The sequence below is a fragment of the Papio anubis genome, chromosome 6, assembly GCF_008728515.1.
Source record: "Papio anubis isolate 15944 chromosome 6, Panubis1.0, whole genome shotgun sequence".
In the NCBI taxonomy this organism is placed as follows: domain Eukaryota; kingdom Metazoa; phylum Chordata; class Mammalia; order Primates; family Cercopithecidae; genus Papio; species Papio anubis.
The window spans coordinates 22280802-22308178 of NC_044981.1; the positions used below are offsets into that span (position 1 = coordinate 22280802).

Sequence of the window (27377 nt, forward strand, 5' to 3'; positions counted from 1 at the left end):
GTTCATTTTTCTAAGTCTATATTCTTCCTGTTGTTCAGATTGAATGAATTCTGTTCATCTGTCCTAAAGTTCACTTATTCTGTGCTCCATGATCTCCACTCTAAAATTATGCCCATCCAACAAGTGCTTTTTGTTGTATTTTTTCATTTCTATGACTTCCATTCAGTTCTCTTTTAAACATCTATTTCTTTTTTTTTATTTATTTAATTTAATTTTAAGTCCTGGGATACATGTGCAGGATGTGCAGGTTTGTTATATAGGTAAATGTGTGCCATGGTGACACACTTACTAATCTATCACCCAGGCATTAAGCCCCTCATGCATTAGTTATTTATCCTGATGCTTTCCCTCACTTGAAGCAAATCCCCAGTATATGTTGTTCACCCCCTGTGTCCGTCTGTTCTCATTGTTCAGCACCCACTTATAAGTGAGAACATGCTTGGTTTTCTATTCCTGTGTTAGTTTGCTGAGGATAATGGCCTCCAGTTCCATCCACATCACTGCAAAGGACATGATCTCATTCCTTTTTATGGCTGCATAGTATTCCATGATGTATATGTACCACATTTTCTTTATCCAGTCTATCATTGATGGGCATTTGGTTGATCCCATGTCTTTGCTATTTAAACATCTATTTCTTTAATGAAATTTTTTCAATTGTTTCCAGAGAATTTGTAATTTTGTTGAAGTTTTTTTTTTTTTATGATAGCTGCTTTAAAATTCTTGTAAGGTAATTACAACATCTGATTAATTTTAGTGTTGGCATCGGTTGTCTTTTCTCATTCAAGTTTTAGATTTTGGTTCCAATATAACAAGTCATTTTACTTGTTGCCTGAATATTTTGTGTTATATTAAAAGTCTCTGGGATCTTACCTAAATCTTTTATTTTAGCAGGAACTCATCCTGTCTATACTTAGCATGCGGTTCTTAGGCTACTATGTGGGTTGTGGTTCCAATGGCAGTTTCATTTTTTTAAAGACTTTCGTGTGTTATTTTGGTCTGTTTGACTTATCTGATGTTTCTTGGGCTCACACTGGTTCCTGCAGAAGGGATTTCTCCAGACTGGGTCACTGGATGTCCCTAGGTGAGAGAAGGCAGTCCCAGGCCTACAGGTAGAAAGAGGCTCCCTGACCGGATCTTACAGCATGAGCTCTCTACTGTGCCTCTAGTTGCCCCAGGATCTCCGGGCAGAGGAGGGGAGTCTTAGGCCTAGGGGACGAAGAGACTTTGCAGGTCCTGTTGCCTCCTGCATCTAGGTCCCTCGTCCTGGTTTCACCCACTCATCCTGGTATTTCAGTATGGATGGGAATTCCAGGCCTGTGGCAGCTTCCCTAGAAAATATTTATTCTGACAAGATCTTCTCTTCTTTGAGGGCTAGAGTATTTCCCAGGCTGGGCCACTTGGTGTGACCCCCTTGAAGGCACCCTCTGGAGGACGTCACAGGCCCTCAGAGGCAAAGAGGCTCCAGGAGGAGACCGCATGTGTGGAGTTTCTTGCAGGCGCTATGGGGCAACCTTGGTGTCTCCCCACTGGAAGGAGAGTGCTTCTCCTCATCCATCCCCCTTGATGATTCTTCCTGGCTTGCCTTGTGCTTTCTCAGGGGTTGCGGTTCCATCGGGGGAGGTGTGGCCTTACCCAGGCCGCTTTCTGGTGCTGGGTTGAAGGAAAATGCTGGTCCTGGGTCACTTTCTTCTACTGGGTCACTTTGTTCTATACGGTGTGGCTCCTCTAGTCTTTGGGTCCGAAAGCAGCTCACCTTCTTCTTACCAATAACCATAGTTCTCCTTCATTTGCTTCTTGCTATTTTCAGGGTGAGGAGTGGGTACAAATAGTACGTACACCGGCTGGGCGCGGTGGCTCAAGCCTGTAATCCCAGCACTTTGGGAGGCCGAGACGGGCGGATCACAAGGTCAGGAGATTGAGAGCATCCTGGTTAACATGGTGAAACCCCGTCTCTACCAAAAAATACAAAAAAACTAGCCAGGCGAGGTAGCGGGCGCCTGTAGTCCCAGCTACTCGGGAGGCTGAGGCAGGAGAATGGCGGGAACCCGGGAGGCGGAGCTTGCAGTGAGCTGAGATCGCGCCACTGCACTCCAGCCTGGGCGACAGAGCGAGACTCAGTCTCAAAAAAAAAAAAAAAAAAAAAAAAATTGTACGTACACCATCTTGCCTGGATTGGAAGCCCAGGTTCTGTTTTAAACCAAGGGAAGACGTTTCAATGAAGGAGGATGTGGAGGAAAATGAGAAAGACTGCACAGCAGGCAGAAGGAGATGGAAGCTGTGAAGCCCTCTGTCACTGGAGGCCAAGGAAAGCTGAGAAACTACTCTAGACAGCATGCATACCTATCTCTGAGTTAGTATGCTTTCTTCTCCCCTCCCCAAATTTCAGCCTTTTGTATTTCTTCATTAATTCTCTATACAAATGGATGTGTGTCATGATAACCACACTAACTTTTGGTTTTGTTTGTAGGCCATTGCTTTGCTTTCAGTGTGCCTTGAGGTTTAAACCCCTGAAGAAGAGGAATCTATTGTGAAATTTGGATTATTATCTAGCAGTAGATGAATTGATGATGGACTAATAAAAGGGTTAATGATGATTACTTAATCGAGCCTACAAAATTTTATATATGCGTATGAAGAGATATATTCATGTATAATTTTATTTATAGCCCCTTGTGGTATTATGAGAGCTTCGATTTAAATTATACATAAAATAAATTGTTTTATTATGGTTGCTAAACAAGCGTGCTGCAAGTATGTGTATGGATACCTAATCCATTAGCCCAGAGGCCTTAAAAGTGAGTGTTCTCAGTCCTTTGGAAAGAAAATATTAGCATTTCTATTTCTAGTTATTTTTTTAATCTCAGCATCCTTTCACTTATATTTTGTGTGTATTTTAAATGCTATAACATACTATACCAGCAATACATATATAAAAATTTTAAATTATATAAATTTGGGCACTGATAGGGTGCTGTAAAATCAAAATAGTTTGGAGATTAATGCTTCAGGCAGCAGAAGATTTTCAAAATTCACTGCATAAAAGAGTACTTAATTTGGGGGCATTCTTCCCAGAACAATTTATAAAATCTTAAATTCAACTGAGGAGAGGCAGAATGTTCACAATATTCATGTATGGATATGTTTGAATAACACATTTCAATCTCAGAACCTCAGAGGAAGAAATGTTTTTGAAAGTGTGTGGAAGAGAGAGCAATCTGGCAGCTCAGGACAAAACTTGGATCTGGGATGCAAGGGAGCACAGGTTTGCATGATTTAATGGAGGAAAGCCAGCTGCTACTGCTCTAAGTAGGTTCTAACCTATCTTTTAAAATCTCTTCCCTTTCTCTACCTGTGCGCCTAGAGCTCGTTATCCTACTTTCTTTTTTCTATAGCATGATTCACCTGCTAATATACTATACAACAAACTAGTATTAATGTTTATTGTGGGTTTCCTGTCTTCTCCCAGCTGGAATGTAAATTCCATGAGGTCATGTGTCTTCGTCGGCTCATTGATGTAAACCAAGCACCTGCAACAGTGCCTGAATAAAGTGATGATTAACTATGTATTTGTTTTTTTTTTTTTTTTTTTTTTTGAGACGGAGTCTCGTGCTGTGTCACCCAGGCTGGAGTGCAGTGGCGCGATCTCGGCTCACTGCAAGCTCCGCCTCCCAGGTTCAGGCCATTCTCCTGCCTCAGCCTCCGAGTAGCTGGGACTACAGGCGCCCGCCACCACGCCCGGCTAGTTTTTTGTATTTTTAGTAGAGACGGGGTTTCACCATGTTAGCCAGGATGGTCTCGATCTCCTGACCTCGTGATCCGCCTGCCTCGGCCTCCCAAAGTGCTGGGATTACAGGCTTGAGCCACCGCGCCCGGCCTAACTATGTATTTGTTAAATGACAAATAGTAGGGTCCTGGGCTGGCTTACAACCTTTAGGCCTTAGTGGATTTTATTAGCATTACAGCTAAACTGCTCTGTGGTTAATGTCCCAAGGTAAGATATTCTGTTCTCTTTGTCAGCATAAACATAAACTACATTTGGAGATTTTTTTTTTAGATGCAATGTGCTAACTAGAACGTGCCTTTAAGAACATAGTATTCTTGATTTGTTTTTTTTATACAAAATATATTACTTTCTTGACTTAGTGCAATTAAATAAGTCTTACGATCACAGAGTTATTTTTAACAGTTGAGTTGAACAAGACTTCTCAGTGCTAATTCATATAGAGCCTTCCTCAAAGAAGCCACTCCTGATTAGGCTCACCTGGTTCCCATCACGGTTGTATGTCATGCAACCGTGCGTGTGTCTTTAAAATATGGATCATCTATTGCTTTCTAAATGTCTTTCGTGGCTTCATTTGTGTTTCCTGTCTTTACTATCCAAGAAAATGATAATCATTGCGGAAGATGTCAAAGTAGAAAAGTTGTACTTGGCTGCTCCTGAGCATTTTGGAAAGATGTTGAAGAGAAGTCATTTCACTAGTAGGGATTTGTTTTCAAGGGATGAGAAAACTTTTCAGTTTCCATGGTCCTTACGTATGAATTTACTTTAGAAGTGGACTTTTAAAATATGTATTTAGTTAGTGACTAATTGACCATCTGCTAAGAGCAAGGCAATGAAGGAACAATAAGCAAGGATGGATTCAGAAGAAAAGAAATAAGCAAGGATGGATGGATTCAGAAGAAAGAAATGAGAAATTATTGGAGAAAGTAGACAAATGTAAGGGGAGCATTATTCATATTTTGTTTAGGGTTAACTCTGTAAATAAATAGATTGCTTTGATTTTGTTTTGATTCATCCACCCTGCTTTACAAAGTATGTCTTATTTAAGTATTAAAGGAGACAAGTGACTTACAACTTATTATTACTAGGAAGTATAAATTCTTTTGTTCTTCTATCTTATATAATCTTGTAGAGGTTCTTGAATGTAATAATTTCTCTGGTTTGCTTAAATAATTTTTGATGATTTTTTTCTGGTCCAAATTCAATGAAATACAGGAAAACAAAGTTTATATGCATTTGGAAAGAACATTTACCTCATCCTCTCTTCTCTCTGACTTTCCCATCATTTGTTGTTCTTGGGTGTCTGTTTGACTCTTCCGTCTGTATCATTTCCTCCATATAGTCCAGGCCTATTGCTGTTTCTATACATCCCATGTCCTTTACTTTTTTTTTTAGATGAAGTTTTGCTCTTGTTGCCCAGGCTGGAGTGCAATGGTGAGATCTTGGCTCACTGTAACCTCCACCTCCCAGGTTGAAGTGATTCTCCTGCCTCAGTCTCCTGAGTAGCTGGGATTACAGACACATGCCACCACACCTGACTAATTTTGTATTTTTAGTAGAGATGGGGTTTCTCCATGTCGGTCAGGCTGGTCTCAAACTCCCGCCCTCAGGTAATCCACCCGCCTCAGCCTCCCAAAATCGCCCGTTGCGATTACGGGCGTGAGCCACTGGCTTTACTTTTGTCCTCTTGGCAGAGCCCTTTTTGATTTTCTCTTAGAGTATATTGATATTATTTCAACTTGTTTCTGGACCTCTTATTTTTTCTCTACCTGTCTCACACTCCCACAACCTCCCAAACTAGATTAATATTTCTATTTTCCAATTCTGTACATATTGCTTTCTTGTACTAAAAGTTGCTATTTTCTTGTTGTCTGGTACAAATAGTACAAACTCTCCAAATTGGCATGAATGATTCTCCTCAAAGCATAAACAATCCTACTAGGTTTTCCTGCGTTATTACCCTATAGCAGTGTGTCTAGCAAATAATAATGAGAGCTATTAAAAAATGTTTGTTTAAAAATGAACATTTCTTATGTTTCAGCCAAACTTAATTATTATTAGTGATACTTTATAATGCTATATGTACTAACATCTCAGTTCCTTTGTTTGGACTATAGGGAAATCTACATCATAAAATGCCATAAGTTAATTGGCAGATAGGCTGTCTTCCTATTTTTGCCTTTTAGTATCCCATCAAGCCTTCAAAACTTCATCGCAAAGCCATCACAACCATGCCACTTCAGAAACACTTCCTTGTGGCCAGGCACGGTGGCTCACACCTGTAATCCCAGCACTTTGGGAGGCTGAGGTGGGAGGATCACTTAAGGTCAGGAGTTCGAGACCATCCTGGCCAACATGGTGAAACCCTGTCTCTACTAAAAATATAAAATGTAGCCGGGCATGGTGGCAGGTGCCTGTAATCCCAGCTACCTGGGGGGCTGAGGCAGGAGAATTGCTTGAACCTGGGAGGCAGAGGTTGCAGTGAGCCAAGATCACATCACTGTACTCTAGCCTGGGAGATAGAGCAAGACTCTGTCTCAAAAAAAACAAAAAACAAAAAACAAAAAAACTTTCCTTGTTCTCACATCCATGTCTCCCAGCTGTTCTTTGGGTCACTGTAGCACTTTGTTTAGTATCACCTATCATAGCATTTCCTCTACCATGTAGCACAGTAATTTTCACATTTAGATAACCGTCTTTCTCCACAACTTGAGAGCAAACTCCGGGAAGACAGATTTTTCTTACTTCTCTGTTAGACCTTGCAGTACCCATGACGAGTGATTTATTAATCTATGAGATCAATACCTTTCAAGGGTTTTTGGTGTTTCTTTTTGTTTTTTTAACCACTGCTCTTCTTGCCATCGCAGGGCCATTTCATCAAATGTAATCTTGCATGGAAATCCACAGAAGAAGAAAAAAATAAATTCCCTCTAGTTGGAAGAGACGTGATTGTTATATTCTTCCCAAATATCCTCTTACTGCTACCCTTTGCTGACTGTACAGAACACCCATCGCTGTGCTCAATCTTATCTGAAAACTACAGCATTTAGTTTATATGTCACAGCCAAACAGGGCGAGGCCTTTTACTATCACCCCCTCAGTGGTTTACCAGAGCTCTAAATTTGTGCTTGGAATAAACATTTAAATAGGGAGGAGCACCTGAAGTCACGTATGGTTAGTGGTTACCTTATATTTCTTATAATTGCATGTCCATTTATTGCCAAATTTTACCCCTGATAAAACCCACCCTTCTTGTTGGAAATAGCTAGAAATTGAAGAGAAAGAACTTAAGTGAGTAACATAATAGGATTAGATGTTTTCAACAAATGACTTAGAAATAAATTATATGCAGGTTTTCCTGTGCTCTTTTGCTTTTTGCAAGAAGAAGGCTGAAATATGAGCAAGCTGACATTTTGCATGCATTTAGGAGGAAAGGGAGGAGTTGATAAGATTGGTTTGGGGCAGAGTATTCTGTTGTATTCTGAGAGGTTTGGTTCATCACAGCTAGAAGCAGGGGCAGGAAGGATTCCGATAAAAACAACCCTGGCTATGGGGAAAGATAATTTTTGGGGGGTGGAGGGGTTAGGGTAATGTTCCAATGAGCACGGGAAAGTTTTCTCTGAAGAGAGGTGGAAAATTGCCTTGAATTCTGATCTGAAGACGTGCCAAATTCTGTTTGTCTCTAGAGTTACAGCCACTCAAATTGGTAAGGGCAAAGAATGCTCCTAATACAAACTAGAGTTTCAGGAAAGGAAGAAAGAAAAGGGAAGTGAAAGGAGTATATGAGATCATATTTGCTTTTAGGATGTAAAAATTAAGGGAGATCTAGGTCTTCACCAAGGGCAGTATTCTAATAATGTCTTAAAGACCCAAGTCTTTTGTTCATTTTTCTTCTTATCTTTCCTCCCTTCTCTCTCCCTTCCCCTTTGTTCTGCCCCCTCACCTTTTTATTTAATGTCTATCAGAAAGTTGAAAGTGATGTTTTCCATTGTCTGTTTTCTAGAAATCCATGCTAAAGCCCAGAAGCTGCTGCAAAACCAGCCTGATAATACTGCTGCCTTCTAAGGGGAGCTTGCAATGAGGTTAGCCCTCATTTTAGGTTCTTTAGAGGTCACTAAACAAGCTTAGGGACCCTCATCCAGTTACCTCCCTCCATACTCAATAAACAGAAGATTAGTTGTTTGAGGAGGGTGTTATAATTCAGTGACCTAGTAGAGAATGTTTGTGAGGTCGACTCGTGAAGATAATTGCTGATAGAGATAATTACTCACTATATTTTAAAGAAGGAAAGACTAGCATCTCATGCCTGAGGTGAATGTCTGCTAATGAATCCAACTTCTGATCTACTCTGTGTCTATGTCAATCCGAGAAGGGAACTGGTAGAGACCTCGGGAAGGAGTCAGCCATGACCTAGTCCTATTGCTACTCCATTGCTTGGAGAGGTTATGATGCATGAGTTTCCTGTGGGGTGGTTGACACATAGCTGACCTCATGCCAGTTTTCTTCAACAGAGTTCCTGCAGGATGAGGGGAACAATAGCAGAGGCCGTGGAGAATGCTACAGATGGCAGAGCTATGGGGCGAATAGGAGAATCAAGCCAGACCATTTCCCCTGGGAAAGAAACTATACTGTGTGGTGTCCCTACTAGTTGGTATCTTGGAAATTACAAATCAACTCCACTAGAAAGACACCCACTCCTCAGAGAAAATCCAAGGTCAGTCCCTGTCAACAAGGGGAAGGGCACAGTAGTACTAAGTCAGTGATGTTTGAACTTTTTCATCTCTCCTAATCCTCTATCCCATTCCAACATAGGTAAAGGAATCCAGAAGAGAGAGGGGGAAGAAAAGTTGCAGGAACTGACCACATCTGCTTTCTCTGTTAGGTCCTTTAATCCATCATAGTGGGAGAGAAAAGCATTAAATAATTTAAATATAGAGCACGGTGGCTCACACCTGTAATCCCAGCACTCTGGGAGGCCGAGGCGGGTGAATCACGAGGTCAAGAGATCAAGACCATCCTGGCTAACACAGTGAAACCCCATTTCTACTAAAAAATACAAAAAATTAGGGGGGGCGGAGCAAGATGGCCAAATAGGAACAACTCCAGTCTCCAGCTCCCAGCACGAGCGACACAGAAGACAGGGGATTTCTGCATTATCAACTGAGGTACTGGGTTCATCTCACTGGGGAGTGCCGGACAATCGGTGCTGGTCAGCTGTTGCAGCCCGACCAGCGAGAGCTGAAGCAGGGCGAGGCATCGCCTCACCTGGGAAGCCCAAGGGGGAAGGGAATCCCTTTTCCTAGCCAGGGGAACTGAGACACACAACACCTGGAAAATCGGGTAACTCCCACCCCAATACTGCGCTTTAAGCAAAGGGGCACACCAGGAGATTATATCCCACACCTGGCCGGGAGGGTCCCACGCCCACGGAGCCTTCCTCATTGCTAGCACAGCCCAGGGAGCCTTCCTCATTGCTAGCACAGCAGTCTGCGATCTAACCACAAGGCAGCAGCCAGGCTGGGGGAGGGGCGCCCGCCATTGCTGAGGCTTAAGTAGGTGAACAAAGCCCTGGGAAGATCGAACTGGGTGGAGCTCACAGCAGCTGAAGGAGGCCTGCCAGTCTCTGTAGACTCCAGTTCTGGGGACAGGGCACAGCTAAAAAATTAGCTGGGCATGGTGGTGGGCGCCTGTAGTCCCAGCTACTTAGGAGGCTGAGTCAGGAGAATGGCGTGAACCCAGGAGGCGGAGCTTGCAGTGAGTGGAGATCACGTCACTGCACTCCAGCCTGGGGGACAGAGTGAGACACTGTCTAAAAAAATAAATAAATAAAAATAAATAAATAAATAAATAAATAAATAATAAGGAGTTGAAAGCTGACTGGACCGGACTTGTTATATCCAGAATTGCTAGAACATAAAATGTGTGTAAGATAATCCGAAAGAGATGGGAATTTAGTAGAGCATGATTGAATACAGCTATTAGAAAAAGAGAAAGCTATGTCATGTTTTTATCCGAACAGTTTTTAGACTGCTCAGTAAACTTCATGCTATTTGGAGGCACTGCAGTTGCACAGTAGTTACACTGTCTGTCATAACACTGAAAGTGAACTCACAGAACATGCCTGCTTTCATAAAGAACCCCGAGAATTCAATCTTCTTTGTAGAATGACTGCATGATTAATAATCTAAGATTCTAATCACTTGACCCACGGTAATCTACTGTGATTTTAAAGTAAGCTGTTAATTGTCTTATGTGCAAGGCTGGCTTCTGTTTTTTGTGACACATTCTGATAAGAACTTCTCAATGGGAGTGATAGATTTTCTTTGGATTTTCTATTAAAAGAAGAGAAGAAACTTTGACAAATCGGCATTTTAGATTTTGATGTCTCTAAGGAGTCAGTTTTTATTTTTTAAGAGGAGACCTGTTACACCCAAGCATGCATTCAAAAGAGATAAAACTAAAAGAAGCTTGCAATGGGATGGATCATTAAGGACCTTCTCAGAAATAGATGAAATGGATGTGGGCTTTAGCAGTTGTTGTTGTGGATGATTCGGCACTTCAGGAGCTTGAGATAATTGTCGATCTTATGTGAATCCCTGCGTAGGCAGTGGAGCAGGTTATAATAAGCAGAAAGGCGAGACTCTTCATCAGCCATCTGCAGGGATGGAAGTCCCGTCCAGACAGGGTAGATCTCATTTTCTTTGGTTTCAGGATGAACCTAATCACAAAAAAACAGTGACTTATTCTTCATATTATTAGCATTTGTATGTCCTTGTTCTTTCTAACTGTTGGATTAAGAATTGAGAATGAGATATGAATGTAAAGTTTTAGACAAAGGCAATGATTTTTGTATATCTGGGCCAGTGGATCAGAAACCTATTCATCTAAAAACTAGAAGCAGAATACACGTTTAGGTTTTCTGACATCTATGTGATCACAGATGAAGTATGTTTTTGCAGGAGTAGACAGATGAAGAACTGGAAAGGTACTATGTAAATATCGACATAGATTTGACCAAGAGACAATGGAGTAGCTCGCTTTGGTGCTCTCACTCGAGGAACTATTTCATTTCCCCATTTCCCCAGTCTTGTCCCTGATGTATCCTTCGTGCTTTATTCTTCCTGACATCCTTTATTTTCTTCCTGCTTTGAACTCAATCTATTCCCTATCTAGTGTATGTTCCAAAAACTTTAAAAAAGATGAAGATGGTACTTGTACTTGATGCTTTGGGGTACAGATAATTTAGTGATGACCATGACTAAGAAAAGCTGCTTAGCAGTCAGGAGATTTTCATTTCCTCAAATTTCTAGGGGAAACAATTGCTTTCTTTTGAGGTCCCTGGGCTGGGAGGTGCTGGGAAAAGCACCTACAAGAAAGGGGTACAGGCCGGGCAGGGTGGCTTACACTGGTTCACACACTTTGGGAGGCTTGAGGTCAGGAGTTCAAGACCAGCCTGGCCAACATGGTGAAACCCCATCTCTACAAAAAACCCCACAAAAATTAACGAGGCCTATTGGTGCACGCCTGTTGTCCCAGCTACTTGGGAGGCTGAGGCATGAGGATCGCTTGAACCCGGGAGACAGAGATTGCAGTGATCACGCCACTGCACCCCAGCATGGGTGACATAGTGAGATCTTGTCTAAAAAAAACAAAAGGTCGGGGGGTTGCCGGCAGCAACCCTTCAGTGGTGAGGGCTGTGTGGTAGGGTTGGGGGCATGGCTGTGATAACAAAAGGAGGCTGAACAGCACAACAGAGGGCATGCTATGTTTCTTCACACTCTATAAGCCTTTGCAAACCAGGAAAGCCCAGAGTTCATAGAGACCAAGTAACCATTTTAGCAACTTTAGGGATGTCAGCTAGTTTGGAGAGCTATTAGGTATAAATCTGCATGTAGACACGGATCTACTAAACCTTTTTCTACAGAGTGAGAATATTTTTCAAATCTGGGATTCCCTATTGGAATTTAAAGTGTGTGTGTGTGCGCGCATGCCTGTGTATGTGTGTGTGTGTTTTCATTGACTGGCTTTACGTTTTTATTTTTAATTTTTGGTACTTGAGCCCTAAGACAAAATTTACTGTGTAAGGGATAATGATATGAACAAGAATAAATAAATAAGTGGTAGAGAAAAAAGAACAGAAAATGGAGTACTATAGAACAAATTAGTGACCTCAGAAATTAGGTTTACAGTAATCATACATTCCAAGGTTAATATGTACTTTGTGTTTGTTTTGGACATATTTTTCTCCCATGAAAATAACAAAAATGATACATGATAACATGTACTTAGTACACAAAAAGAGAAATACAAAATTGTTCCTGTTATTATTCCTATAATCATATATTTTTCTTTAGATGGTACATTATCCCTGAAAACCTCAGAAGCTGTTTAGGTATTATCTCACTAATGTTGAAATTATCCCATCTGAATGGAGATATCTATTGCAAATACTAACACAATCTAAATATGACAGATTATTTGGGGGAGATTAAGTACAATGACATGAGTTTTGATTTTGGAGTCCCAAGAAAAAACAAAATTTAGAATGAGGCAACTTTCTATAAATTACAAAACAAAGACATTCCAGAAAAGATATATCCCCTTCTTTTGTGACTCCCTGCCATCTAGTGCTTGTGGGATCCCCTGAAATCAATGCAACCTGTGTGCACTGATGTCATTGTCTTGTCATGTTAATATCTGCTCCTCCCTGACAAGTCTGTGCAGCAGATCGGGGTGAGTGGCTGCGGGACCATCTAATCTGATTTTGGTTTTCTTCTTTCTCCCTTCCCACTCTCATCCTCTGGTAAGGGGAGAAAAGAGAAAGCATCTGACCAGAATTTTCAATAGTGGGTGTCCTGGGATACTCTGCAGAAAACATGTATCTTGCCGATTCTATTCTCTAGTTTTCTCTCCCTTGAAAACACTTAACTTCCTGTCCTCAGGAAGGGGCAAGTCTGTGGTTTTGCATATAGACTAGGGAAAGTGACATCTGTCAAATAGCATTCTAAGATTCATTTACATTAGAATCTATGACTATGAATGACTAGGCTCTTGCTTTATTTAACAGCAGTCTAGAATATGGAATGCTGAAATTTTCTTCTTTCAAAGGGAAATATTTCTCATCACAGAGGTCACCGCTTATATTAATGAGAAAAACAAAGAAGCACCAGGAGGCTACTCACCTGGCTGACTATCAGCTCCATGCCCTCTAGAAGCCGTTTGGTTTGCTCCTCAATCTCTACGGCTTTGGATAGGATAGCCTCCGGGGCTTCTTCCATACCACGTACTTCTGTGACTAGATGATACAGGGGCTCATTCCAGGATCGCAATATGCTGACTATCAGGCTCAGAAAGTCTTTTTGCTACGAAACCATATAGAACAATTGCATTAAAATAAGTAAAGTACAATGGGGTTAGTTACATGTGATTTTTGCTTAGAGAGGCTGGACGAAAATATCTCTTTTTATTCCTATGTGTAGGTATATTTTTCTTTAGGTGATAGAAGTTGTAGAAATGTAAAATTTAAACTATTGGCCTAAACTTTGCTAAAATTAAAAAAAAGTCTGGCTTATTTCAATAACCATTTTTTTTAAGTGTTCTAATTGATAAAATGAAGAATTTTGTTTTTCCTCTGAAATTCTACCATCTGTCCACTTAGCAAGATCTTTTGTATTTGATCGATTTGCTTGTCCCTGGGGAGAAACTAAAGTGTTGCCGGAATTCAGTAGGTGCCCAGAGTATCTGACTTGTGAGAAATAGATTCCACTGGGGTCCATGTCAAGGGGCCCAAATCACTCTCATCCAAGCATTCATTCATACTAATGAATCAAATTGTTCATCAAACTATTCATAATTTTTGATTTGTAGTTTTATTTGGGGATCCTAGAACGAAGAGACAATGAAGATGACATGGAATTCATCAACATGCTTTCCTTGATCTATACAACCCCTGCCCCATGCTGCTGGCAGAGCAGTCTGTTCTCTTGGCTTATGCAGGCGAGTAAGATGCAACCAATGTTATCTGGAATAACCATGGAATTCACAATGGCGTTCTGGCTGCCTAGTTTTTGCTTACTACCAGGATCGTGTAGGAGACTCCAAGTAGCTGATTATCTCATGTAAAATGCTTACTTTGTAGAAGTACGTGAACTAGTCTAGTGGTAACAAAAAGAATAAAGAAGAAATAAATGGACATTGCAATGGAAACATGTACGAGGATATGAAAGAAAGAAGCTATAAAGAGGTACAGGCCATAAAGTGAGTGTCAGTGTAGTTTTTCTGGGAGCATTGCAACACAATGATTAAGAGTAAGGGTTGTGAATTGAATGAAGCCCAGGCTCACTGCTTATTTGCCATGTGACTGGTACAAATTCCATAGCCTTTCTGAGCCTCAGTTTCCTTATCTCAGTAAGTGTAATAACAGTACCTCATGTTATAGGATTTTTATGAGGATTAAATACAGTAATGCCCATAAAGTGCCTGGCAATGTAGTACAATTTGAGCATTCCTAATTTAAAAATCTAAAATATGAAATACTCCCATGAGCATTTTGTTTTTTTAGCATCATGTAGGTGCTCAAAAAACTTAGGATTCTGGAGTATTTGGGATTTCTGATTAGTGATAACTCAACCTGTAGATCTCAATAAATATTTCCTCTTCCTCTTCCTTCTCCCCTTTCTCTTTCTCCTCCTTCTCTTATTATCATAATTATTATTAATGAACATAGCAGACAGAAATGTTGGTACCATTCCTAAAATTGTAAATGGAGAATACGTTGAATTTGTAGGGGGCATGTATATAAAGATGTTTGTTTTAAATCATGTTAAGGCTGTGATTATGGTAGACAACCAAAAGGGAGAAATTACAGCAACAGAAGATTGAAGCTGAGATACATGATTGGGGCTGATACACAGACTTGGTAGTCATCAGAACAGTGGCAGTTGTTGTAGCTGTGAAAAGTAAAATATTATGTTTTACAGGATCTTTTTTTTTTTTTTTTTTTTGTGAGGGGAGTGGTGACTTTTAACTAAAAAGTAAGATAGGGCAGAAGAGTCAGTGAAGAATGAAAAAGTAGGTGTCAGAGAAGCAGAAATAGAACTAGAATAGAGTCTTGAAAGTCCAGAAGAGATGGCTCCAATAGTGCAGGGGTCAGTAATGTAACATGCTGTTGATGTAGAAGTCACGAGTAACATGTAATAAATAAAACTGCATTTGTTTTTCTTACATATGCATAAATGTATATTTACCCACAGAAGTCGAATTCAGTTCAAACTTTCATATAGTATATATACAATCCTAGCGACAAGGCATTGGTTAAAATAATGTTATCTGCAAGGACAATGTACGGATCTGCTATTTAGATTGCCGCTACCATCTTTACTTAGCATTTGATTTGACTCATATTTCATCAGCTACATAATGTAATTTTTCGATTGCTTATTCTTCCTATATTTTTCTCTGCATGTACAATTACCACTGTATTACAGCACCTCTAATAACCTATCACCATGATAATATGGTGTACTGCCTTGGTTGTTTTGGTGCAAAGCCTGGATGAAGGACTCACATTGATCTGTTGGGCTTGCTCCTTGTCTTCGGGGGTGGGAAGGGAAGAAGTGTGGCAGCTGTTGATGGCCCTGGTAATGAACCCCCGGCCATGGGTATACCGTTTATCCTGGAAATGATGAGACAAATTCAATTAGTTGGGGTTGTTTGGGCATTGAATAAATGAATCCATTACCAGAATACTAATACATTTGACGGATGTGTAATTTTTAAAAATTAGAGCTACATAAAAATGAAAACTAAAGAATTAAGAAAGTAACCCTTTTGCCTACTTCCCCCCCATTATCTCTGTAAACTCATTTTTTCATCTAGTTTTCATAAATCTCAATCTTTTCCCTTCTTTGCAATTCCCTTATTGTTTACTTTTACCATTCACGCAAGTCACACAAGTTACTATTTGGAAAGCAAATGCTAAAAATACCGAAAATACGAAACAATACATTTTGTATTGAGAATCATCTTTCTTCAGCATTTGAGCCAAATGCCATAGTGCAAATGTATTTACGTGTATTCATTTAATCTCTTATTTACTGTGGGCCCAAACTGATAGACTTCTTTTTTTTTTTTTTTTTTTTTGAGATTTGGGAGCCCTGGCCTGCCGCCCAGGCTGGAGTGCAGGCTGATCTCAGCTCACTGCAAGCTCCGCCTCCTGGTTCACGCCTATCTCTCTCTGCCCCTCTAGCCTCCCCAGGCTGGGACTACAGGGCGCTCGGCCACTGCCTCTCGGCTAGTTTTTGTATTTTTAGTAGAGACGTGGGCACTGTGTTAGCCAGGGATGGTCTCATCTCCTGACTCCTAGACTCCGCCTCCACCCCGGCCTCCCAAAGTGCTGGGATTACAGGCTTGAGCCACCGCGCCCGGCCGACTTCTCTTAATAGGCATTATAAAATTATAACTTTTCTCTAAAAAGTTTCTCAGAGTCCACACACCTGTACCTTACTAAATTCATGATCGACATGGAATACAACTTTTTTTTATTATGACAAAATAAGTCAGAAACACAGGGCACACAATTTTAGGAAATATAAACAATGGACTGAGGATAAGAGCAGAATAAAAAATGAGCTAACAAATTGACAGGAAAGACTAGTCTTTAGCAAAACTTACAAAAGTCCAAAGGAATTACTAGGAAGATTTGGAAGACAAAAGATGGCCAGTCAAAAATGGAGGATGAAAGAGAAATCAGAGAGTAAAAATAATTTTATAAATGTACATTTATACTCTATGGAGGTCCCTGATTTATTAAAGCAGTAATCTATTGTCTGCTCCTTGATTGACCTAGAAGAGTTAACCTATGATTTCCGAAATAGGTTATTCAGAAATAGAGTACATATTTCTGAAAAAGAAAAGAAAGGGGGGAGGGAAGGAAGGAAGGAAGGAAGGGAGGGAGGGAGGGAAGAAGGAAGGAAGGAGGGAGGGAACTAAGGAGGGAGGGAAGGAAGGAAGGGGAAGAGAAGGGAGGAAGGAAGGAATGAGGGAAGGAAGGAAGGGAGGAAAAGAAAGAAAAAAGCACTGGTTTCCAATTCTAAACTAGCCCTTTATTGTAATTTTAAACCCATACACTGAAAATCCCAGAAAAATGATTTCTAGCATTTTGGGGTTTTTGAAAAGTTATCAATTGTTTATTTTCCCCAGCATGGATTCAGCTCAGTTTAATTCTATTCAATCCACCCAATTCACTGCAGTGCAGTTCTTCGTTATTGGATATCTGTTCTGTGCTAAGTGAAGAATGCCTGTGGAGTCGGACCCCTACATTCAAGAATAAGAAATCAACACTCTTCCTTCTCCTCAGCCCCAGCTAAGCATGCTCTAGGTCAGGTGTTTAAATTTTGTTTATTTTTTAAAAATAAAGAGAATTAAAGAAAAAATGTAAAAGTCATTACTTTCTTTGAGAATCTTTGCGATTTCATGGCACTGTCCCTTTCTTCTTGTCCCACATCTTATGAGCTGGTGTCTTCTTTCACATGTTAAAGTGTAACATTTGAAATTTGGCTTGGGAGGTTTTCTAGGTTAACATGTAGTAGAGCCCAATAGATCACGGGAAGTCTCCTTCAGGGAGGAAGCCAGAAGCATGGTACTTACGAATTCGCTGAACATTTCTGAGGAGAGGTTATGGATGTAGTGGGACAGGATGACTGCGCGGTCAAACAGGTCTCGAAGGGTCACCTGGCATCTGGCAGCCCCACCAGGACAGACGGGCAAGGGGGCCACGTTCTGGCACAGGAGCAGGTTTGACACCAGCAGCAGCAGGAGGGACCCTGCTTAAATAAGAATGCGAACCACTCGGAGATGATCTATTCCACGGAGGTTTTCAAAAGTAATCCTGCCAAGGAAAGCCTTATTGCTCCCCACTGCCCTCAGCTGCTTGATTTGGTACTCTAATGGCTGGGATGGGGGAAGAACCAATGCCTTCCACTGTGTAAATGTAGATATATATATAATTGTGTTTGCACAGATATATAGTTTGAGAAGTGGGTTACTTCCTGCATTTTTGTATGGTTCCCAGAAGTGCTTCTGTACTTCGCAAATATTTGGAGCTTAAATTAATTCTGAGCTAGGGTGTTCGGGTCATTCTCTTAAGATAGTTTAATGTCTTGGGAGTTTCTGCAGATTTTCAGCAGTCAGGCTGTCCAGGAGTTTGTAATTTTTTTTTTAACTAGGTGTGTCTGATAATTTACATTTTAGACACTGATATAACAAAAACAGCACAGTTGATCCTTTCGATTTATCATCCTGCCTGATAAGAATAAACACATGATTGTTTGATTGCTAATACTGAGTGTGAAGAGAATTCTGACATAAAAATAATGCTGTAGCTTAGATCTGCTAACTCACCATAATAATCCCATGTATTTGTTTGACACTTTGCCAAAAGCATTAAATTTGTTTTCTATATTTGAGCTTCATAATAACCTTGTGAGATACACTGGGCCTTTGTAATTATCATCAAATTATATTGATGAAACAGATGGCTTAGGGAAGTTAAGTGATTTTTCCCCAAGTCGTATTATTAGTGGGTGAGAGAGGCATGATGCCAATACTGTGGTCTTTGCACATCGTCTTGTCACATCGCGTACACCTGTGGGCTCTCAGTCTGCATCTGTGTAATGGGGGCCGCATGAGTAGCTGTGATGGCTCAGTGTTTACGCAGGTTGTTGCCATCGCTTATAAAGAACAAGTTCTTTGCCTTTGATTGACTGCATCACAACAGAGGCCCCAGAAAGCTTGATTTTATCCACTTTTCCTGCTCTAATTACAAAACGCTCTGATCATTGTCGAAGGTTTTCAAAGCTTTGTCATCAATTTGCTATCTCAGCAAATGGACAGTTACAGTCCTGTAACGTATCAATAACTTATACTTTCAAAAGGAAAGAAATGATATATAGCTACCAAATTTAAATCACTTGTTAACTTCAGTGACACTACCCCAAAAGAATGCCCAATATAAAACCGTGTTTATCACAAAACTTAAGTCCTTCAAAACCTTTAATAAATGCAATCGGAAATATCCAAGATAAAACTAGGCAAATGCTAAAGATTAGTTTGTGAAAAAGCACCTAAACCTAAACACTTAAAAATACCTAAAAAATTGTTTAGTGTAGGAAGTGACCTTTTAGTTGTAAAATAAAATTTTTGTTTGAGATGATTCCCATTACAGACTTTTAATTTTTCAAAAATGTGATGCTTCCAAAAAGTTTATTTTATGCATACTATAATCATATGATGAAACCAAATGTATATTTTATCTGTATGTGTAAATAAAATGTGCTTTGTGGATAAAGAAATTGGAATAACAGGTCTAGGAAATTCACAACTGGATAGATGTTCTGTATCTCTGAGTACATTTATCTGCACATTTAGCATGGAAGGGATTTTTAAAGCCCAAGATGAGATAAAATAGACACGTTTGTGTTCTTCATTTCACTAGAAACAAATTTTATGGTTGTTACTAATTTATTTTCCATGCAAATGTCAATCAAGAAAGTAAAGGCGATTAGTTATTACTAGGTAACCTGTTTTTGCTTTTGAAATGTCATTTGGCTTGAACCAAATTGACAAAGAATAGAAAAGACAATTCTGCTATTAGTGTTTATTTTATGGCTTCACAATTGAAAGTTTCATCAGGTTGATTTGAGTTGGCCAATCCACATTAGAGGCCTGATAACCAGAAAATGTTACTTTGTCCCTTTGAGAGTTGTGGCAAATTGGACCCATAGACTCTTTGAGTCTTATTCTAGTCCAGAGTTTCTCAATCTTGATATTATTGGCATTTTGAGTTGAATAATTTCTTGTTCTGGGGGCTGTCCCGTGCATTGAAGGATGTTTAGTAGCATCCCTGATCTCTATCCATTAGATACCAATAGCACTTTTCCCTCACTTCCCCACCTCAGTTAAGACAACCCAAAACACCTCCTGACGTTGCCAAATGCCTCTGGGAGAAGAGAGGATTTCCCTGTTTGAGAACCATTGTTCTGTTCTATGGTGCGCTTGTATAATTGCTTCCTAGAGCAATCATTAGATTGCACTTCTAAACATTATAAACCTGCAACCTCTTGTTAGTTAAAATTTCACATTAATCCCCCCGACAGGAGTGTTGATACAACCAACAACCCAGTGAGTTGTCACACATACCTTTCCATGGCGATCCTTTGATGTTCATGTTGGTGATCGTTGCGGGAAACACACTTCACCAGAGGAGATCCGGAAGTCTTACGGTTTTCTCTCTCCCAGATATTGGCTTTATAAACCTTTGACATCTTCATGAATATAATGAATCAGGCATTCGTTTCCCTTTTCCTGGTCATCTATTTCCGTCATTGAGATTACCCCCATAATTTCAAACATCAAATGGTATTTTATTTCTTATTCATATTCAGGAAGACATATTGGTCAGAAATGAACATTCTAGGAAGGATTTTGATTAATTAGGCCAAAAGGAAATGAGAGAAATGATGAAGGTGAGATCTGAGACTAGTTTGGGTTGGAGGATCTATAAAACTACAGAAGTCATTTACTTTAAAATTTATCTTATTTCTCTACAGTTTGTTGAATACATAGGATTATATTTCACTTAAGTAACAGTCTCATGTATTATCAGTTATCAAGTTTCTTCCTCAAGATTGCTAGGTAAAGATTTAAACATTTTTACACTAAATACCAAGAGATATAGAATAAGGATTGAGAAATCAGAATTTTCAGTCCCCTGTTACACTGTCATTAAATTTCCCTCATTTTGTTTCTTTTTACATTTTGTCTTTTTAAAAATACGTTTCATCTTTTTAAAAATAGCATATCTGTATGGTACTTTCAGTGTACATCTTCATCTGTTTATTTCTTTTGATTTTAACATATGTGTTAAGTGGTATTATTCTCTCCAGTTTACAGATGAAGAAACAGGAGCCTGGAGAGACTAAAGGTCAAGAATATGAAAGAAGTAGTTCAGTGCAAAAGTAATTGTGGTTTTGGGCTTTACTTTTAAATGATAAAAACTGCAATCACTTTCACACCAACCTAATAATTCTACAGTTGAGTTAAATGAAGGAACAATTATTACTTCACGGAAAATCAGGAGTCATGTGAGGAAGGCTGGGAAATGAATTCTCTTGTAAACATCCTGTGGACCCACTTCTAAGACAAACAAGCTATAACCCCTGATTTAAGAGTTTATTTTGGGGAAGTGATACAGAGTTTTCCAGGGCAAACACACGTGCGTGCGCACACACACACACACACAGACACACTTACACCCATCATCCTGCTATACCATGTAATAAACTGAAATTCTAGCCAGTAATTTCCACTCTTTTCAAGGATAGGAGTGTGTAAACTGTTATTAACTTATGATCTCTCTACCTTCTCTGACCCTGAGCCACTCTGGGGTTAAGGTGACAAAAATTCATCTTTCATGGGCTTAAAAATTCCATTCACCTTTTGAAAATTTCCTAAATGAAATGATTATAATGAATAAGAACTAAGTTTTATTGATGACTTTCTCTAATTTTTAAGTCCATGCATCTAAAGCAGCCTGTGACCTTTAGTTTCAAATTTGCTGTCTCTTACAATAGACTGATGAATGAGGTAATTTAAAAAATAATCTTCCTATGGCATTTACTTTTTCCATAGTTCCTAGAGCCACATATGTGCTTTAGCAATTATCTGACTAAGTGCTCTTATGGGGACCTAGAAATCTTAACGAAGACTAACGTCTCTGAAAAACTATCTTCCTAATTGCCTTAGTTTAAGGCAATCCTGCATTTTGAATCATAAACATCAAATGTGATGATTCATAGACTCTCTCAATCTGAAAGCTGGGTCAGGATTCCATATATTCACATTAGGTATTCATTTTTTCCCTGGATGGCGAAAGTCTGAATTATTAAGAGAGCAGAGCTGTGTGGCAGAGAAATTTACATTATCCCGTATTCTCCTCCTCTCCCATAAACTTAAGAGTAAGAAAATCTATTACAAGAACTGACAATGACAACTTAATCTTAAAATTTAAAGGTGTTGCAACATTTGTAGATAGCCAGGATAAGAGCAATCTAAGAAAACCTAAGCTGTGTTTATTCAGTGGCAGTCAGTCGATTTATTTGACTGCAAAGAGGTACATGTTTCTCTGTAAAATTTATTGTGTGTTTCCTTGCTGCTCCACAGCCCCACATTTCCTGTGAATGGAATATTGCAATATATAAATAATGCAAAGACATATTTTATGCAAAAATCATAGTTGTCCTATTCTTCTAACTGCTGTGCATGTTATCCCTTTTCACCTTAATTTTTATGTGTGCTTATTTGTCAGCCTTTCTCTTTATCAAACTGTGCCCTTAATTTAGAGCAATAAAGAAGTTCAGTAAGAATTGGGTTGTATGTTTTAAAACTTTACAAAACTTCGTTTGCCATTTTTGGTCTGAGGTCTTGTGATGAAACTGGGGGCTGATGATTGATTTATGTCAAGTAGCTGAATAAATAGCTCAAATGATGCTAAAATTCCCATACTACGTTTAGTACCTGAAACTAATAAACAAGTTTGCCATCTTTTTTTTTTTTTTGAGACGGAGTCTCGCGCTGTGTCACCCAGGCTGGAGTGCAGTGGCGCGATCTCGGCTCACTGCAAGCTCCGCCTCCCAGGTTCACGCCATTCTCCTGCCTCAGCCTCCGAGTAGCTGGGACTACAGGCGCCCGCCACCTCGCCCGGCTAGTTTTTTGTATTTTTAGTAAAGACGGGGTTTCACCATGTTAGCCAGGATGGTCTCGATATCCTGACCTCGTGATCCACCCGCCTCGGCCTCCCAAAGTGCTGGGATTACAGGCTTGAGCCACCGCGCCCGGCCCTTTTCTAAAGAACTCTAATTTTTAACATTAAGTAACATCAGGTTGGTTTTTATTCCTAATTTGGAACAAAGTTTGTGTTTTCTTCTGTTTATCTGTTTTTAAGTTTGGAATAATTTTGTTTTTCCTTCTGTCATGTATGAAGCAAAGTATATTTAAAATCTTTCACAGGCCGGGCGCGGTGGCTCACGCCTGTAGTCCTAGCACTTTGGGAGGCTAAGGCAGGCAGATTAAGAGATCAGGAGTTAGACACCAGTCTGACCAATATGGTGAAACCCCGTATCTACTAAAAATACAAAAATCAGCTGAGTGTGGTGGCGGGCACCCACTGACTAGTCCCAGTTACTCAGGAGGCTGAGCAGGAGAATCGCTTGAACCCAGGAGGCGGAGGTTGCAGTGAGCCATGATCGTACCACTGCACTCCACCCTGGGCCACAGAGTGAGACTCCATCTCAAAGAAACAAAAACAAAAAAATGTCTTCACATAACTTAAGAGGTGTCTACTGCAAGATATGCTAGGGGATATTAAAGAGTGAAACAAATTAAGAGTTAAAAAAATCCTCAGAATAAATGTATCACAAAGATATTTCAATTTGTATTGGTCGTGAATTGTCTTAAATAAAGCAAAATATGAAATGATTAAAGGTGTATTGTTTATGAAGTGAAAAATTCTGAATAGTCATCTTCTAATGCTTGGACTAAAAAATTAAATAGTATGTATGCTGTTTTCAGTATAAAATATTAGACAATGTAAAGGGCACATTGGAGAAAAGATCAATAGTGTTTTTTTTGAATGGCACTATTTTTAGAATAAGCAAAATGCAATGCCTTAATTACATCCTACTATTTAGATTAACTTCATACATATTGTTGAATTGAATTTGGCCTAATGCTGCCCCATTTTCAGTAAACTGCAATCTAACTTAGTATGTAAACAAACTGCAACCTAAATTAAGAATATATTCTTGTAACAAGTAGCTGAGTCTTGGACAATCTTAGCAGCTGAACTTTCAGCCAGTTACAGGCTACAAACTGCTCAGACATGTCCAAGTAAGGCAAAGGAGGAGCTGTAATCAATGACACTATTTCTGTTTGTTGTTTTATTTTTCTGTCTGTAAATACTGCCCGCCCACTTTGCAGGGAGGAGCTTTCTAAACCATTACTCATTTAGGGTGCTGCCTCATTCATTAATTGTCTCTTTGCTCATTTAAACCCTGCTAAAATCAATTCTTCTAAAGTTTTTTCTTTTAACAATAATAAGATATGCTTTTGTTTTCTTTTGGAAGTGTTCCTGTTCAGTGTTTGTTTTTGCTAGGGCTTTGGAGATCATCAGTTTCCCTTAGCGACCCCAGAATGCAAGTTCTTAATCTGTTGTCAGTTCCTTGAGGGCATTTACTACTTAAATAAGAAAACTATAGTGGAAGCATTTGGAAATTTCCCCTATAATTCTTATTTTTTTCTTTTAATTACTGCTATACTATTCATATCTTCTGGTCTAGTTCTATGAGATCTCTATGAATTGTATGTCACATGCTTGTTCTGAATCATGTGTGCCTTGGGACAAATTTTAATGCCTGATATAAAATAATGCCAGATTTAAGGATGATGTGTCCGGAGACTTCACAAATGTAAATCTCACTCTTTGAGAGTTATGTGTTTTTTTTTTTTAGGCAAAATAATTAAATATTTAGCTGTATGCTAATCAGAAGTGAGGTGGATAACTTTCCTTGTGAAAGGTTCCTCACACTTCAATATTATATGTATGTGCACAGGCACACATATTTCTTATCTGATGGAAAGTAGAGCTGAAGCATGCCTACTTCTAGCTAGGGATCAACTGGTCTATCTATCTATCTATCACCTATCTGTTAATCATCTCTTATTATTATCTAATAGGAAATGGGACTCTCAGCCATGCTTACTTCCAGGGATAATTTTAAATTTTATAATTTAAAATTCTAATTAGCACAGACACCATCAAATAGAACAGAAAGCTATAGCAATAGATCAGGGTGCCTGAGGCCCCCTGAAATGATAGGCATTAATTTTTTTATTGTTTCATAGTGGTGAGACTGTAGGGGTTGACCTATGCGAGGGGCTGGGGGAGTCTAGAGGAATCAGAGCACTTGGGAAGTCAGGGAGTTGAGTCTGTGCTGAGAAGTATTTTGATATTGTAACAACGCTTAGGGCCATGCATGTGCTGACACACTATCACCCCTAACTACCTCCACTGCCAATTTTTTTGCCTATATTGAAAGATTCAGATTGAAAAGTAGAGCAGGCTCTTCAGAGAAAATGTTACCCTTCAAATCCAACCTACATACCCTTTATCCTCCAATACATTTTTCTGTTAGAATTTGTCTAAAATATCTGAGCTGTGACATATCTGCTTAGTTTTTTTTTTCTTATTTATTCATTCATGTCTTATCAGTATAACCAAAGGGATTATTTTTTAGGAAAGCTCCTTACCATTACAATTGATCTAGAAGAAAATGGACATATAAATAAGAATTAATTCTTTGATGGAGTGCTCTATTGTCCAACAGTAATTAAAACATGTATAATACTAGGCTTTTAAATGACATATGGGAATGTAGAAGTTCAAGATGATGAAGAAGTCTTGTGGGAAAGGCAGGTCACAGATTCATGGATCTCACTAATTCTAATAAAATAAATGGAAAATAAGATTAAAAAGAAACTAAAAATACACTTATCAAAATTGGAAGGAAGTATGAACATGTTCATTTTTAAAAATGGTTTATATCTGAGAATCAATAGATATAGTGAAGCTGATTTTTATCAGTTACGATTTCAACAGATGATGCAAAGTTCTGACTGTAACCCTTACAAAAATGAAAAACAGATCGTAAACCTTTTAAGTTGTCAGAAAAAGAAAATACACATATGCACACACACACACCCAAAACACAAGACTTTCCATTTAACAAAAAATAGAAAAAAAATGATATGTAGGCCACAAAAATATGCAATTAGGGGGCAGAATAAAATCAAGTATATCAAGATAAATCTACTTATTAAAAGAAGAAAATGACTCAGCTTCTCTAAAAATGGCAAATTCCAATTAAATGCTTATATACAAGTGACATATCTTGTAGGGGAGAAGAGATTCCTTTTCTTGCCCATAGATAGGTTCATGCCTGACAGTCCTATAACAAAAGACAGTAACAAAATAAAAACGTACAGATTTATTCAATATAAATTTACATGAAAAAGAGCCTTCAGAAATGAAGAACCAAAGAAACAGAGAAATGTGTATTTTTATGCTTAAGGTTGATAAAAAGTGGACAGTCATGTAGAAATATAATTGTACAAAAAGGAGTATGATCTAAGATACTATAGGGAACTTACCAAAGCCTGTATGTTCCGATTCTTCTGGGTGTCTCTGTCTTTGAGGGTACTTCTGGAATGAAGGTTCTTATGACCTACTTTATAGAAACGTCAGAGGATTCTTTTATGGCCTGCTTCGGGGGAGAAGGGCGGGAAAAGCTCACAGAGTGAACTTCCTGTTTCTGCTGTTTTCTGAAATGCCAAGATGCCATATTTTGGGGTAGTGTGTTCTGAACCCCATCAATCTAAAAGAGTGGTTTTCAAAGGTCAAGCACTTAGGTGGTGATTTTGCCTCCCAGAGACATTTGGCAATGTGTGAAGATGTTTATGACTGTCATAACTGGAAGTGCAGGTGCTGCTGGTATCTGCTGAGCAAAGACCAGACATGTTGCTAAACATCTTACAACACACAGAGCAGCTCTCAGAACAAAACATTATGCCATCCAAATGTCAGTAGTGCTGCTGTTGAAAAACCTAGATTAAAATGGAGTGCCTAAAGAAGTTAAAGTACAAAAATATCACACCAAGCAAATTAAATTGCTGGAGTAATAAATTTATTACTAGGCAAAAATGTTAAAGCAAAGTACAGTACTTTGTGATATTGTGTTGATATGCAGTCAACAATGGAGATGAGACTGTCTATAGTCTTTTTGCATTCAATAATAGGATCAAAAATATCAAGCGTGTATTAAGCAAATGTGAGGGAAAATTAACCAAGACACAAGATATGGGTGCGTGTATTTCAAGCACCTAGAACATCTACAATAGAATATATGACAAAAATAGTATATAAATAGTTGAGTTTGTTTTATTTTCTCTTACTGGTTACCATGATTGTTTAATGGCTGAATCTAAATAATTCCTTGAGTTCTTATCTATGTTAATTTTTGTTGGCATTCAACCTTATACTGCCCCTTTTGGCTGTCTTATTCAAAGTCATGACTTTACTTGTTATACCCAGGAAGATGATCTCAGCTCTGTTTATCTCTCCCTAAGTTCTCTTCTGAGTTACTAATTACCTGCTAGACATTTCAATCTATATGTCTACAAGTAAGATATAGTGAATTACTAAAGAAAATCCTTAACGATTCATCTTTTCCCTCAAATAGCTTCTCAGTCAACACTTAACATCTCAGAGTTGTGTTTATTTCCTTTTCTTTTGTTTCCCTTGCATCACACTCAACCAGTTGGCGGGTGACAATTATTCTGTCTCTCTAATTCCATAAAATTCTCTTTCCTCCTCTCTCCAGGTTATCTTGACTTGCATATTACAATAGCTTCTCTTCCAATTTCTCCTGCCTATGTTCAATTCAATTTCAATCTGTTCATCCATTAAGAAGATTAACCATCC

At 39.0% G+C, this 27377-nt stretch overlaps 1 protein-coding gene across 2 annotated transcripts; it reads right to left on the reverse strand.

The window, feature by feature from the left end:
* Window positions 1-10153: 10153 nt before the first annotated feature.
* PRL (prolactin) lies at window positions 10154-26320 on the reverse strand. Of its 2 annotated transcripts, none has more exons than XM_003897114.4 (6): window positions 26048-26320; window positions 19982-20106; window positions 17432-17607; window positions 15351-15458; window positions 12967-13146; window positions 10154-10502 (listed from the first exon to the last, which is right to left on the reverse strand). In XM_003897114.4, exons 2-6 carry the CDS (start codon window positions 20007-20009, stop codon window positions 10311-10313), a joined length of 684 nt encoding a protein of 227 aa, XP_003897163.2. In that variant the 5' UTR covers window positions 20010-20106; window positions 26048-26320; the 3' UTR covers window positions 10154-10310. The 2 variants fall into 2 exon arrangements, with proteins under 2 accessions (XP_003897163.2, XP_009202762.2); XM_009204498.3 differs by having other exon boundaries at window positions 17432-17610; window positions 26048-26136.
* Window positions 26321-27377: the final 1057 nt, after the last annotated feature.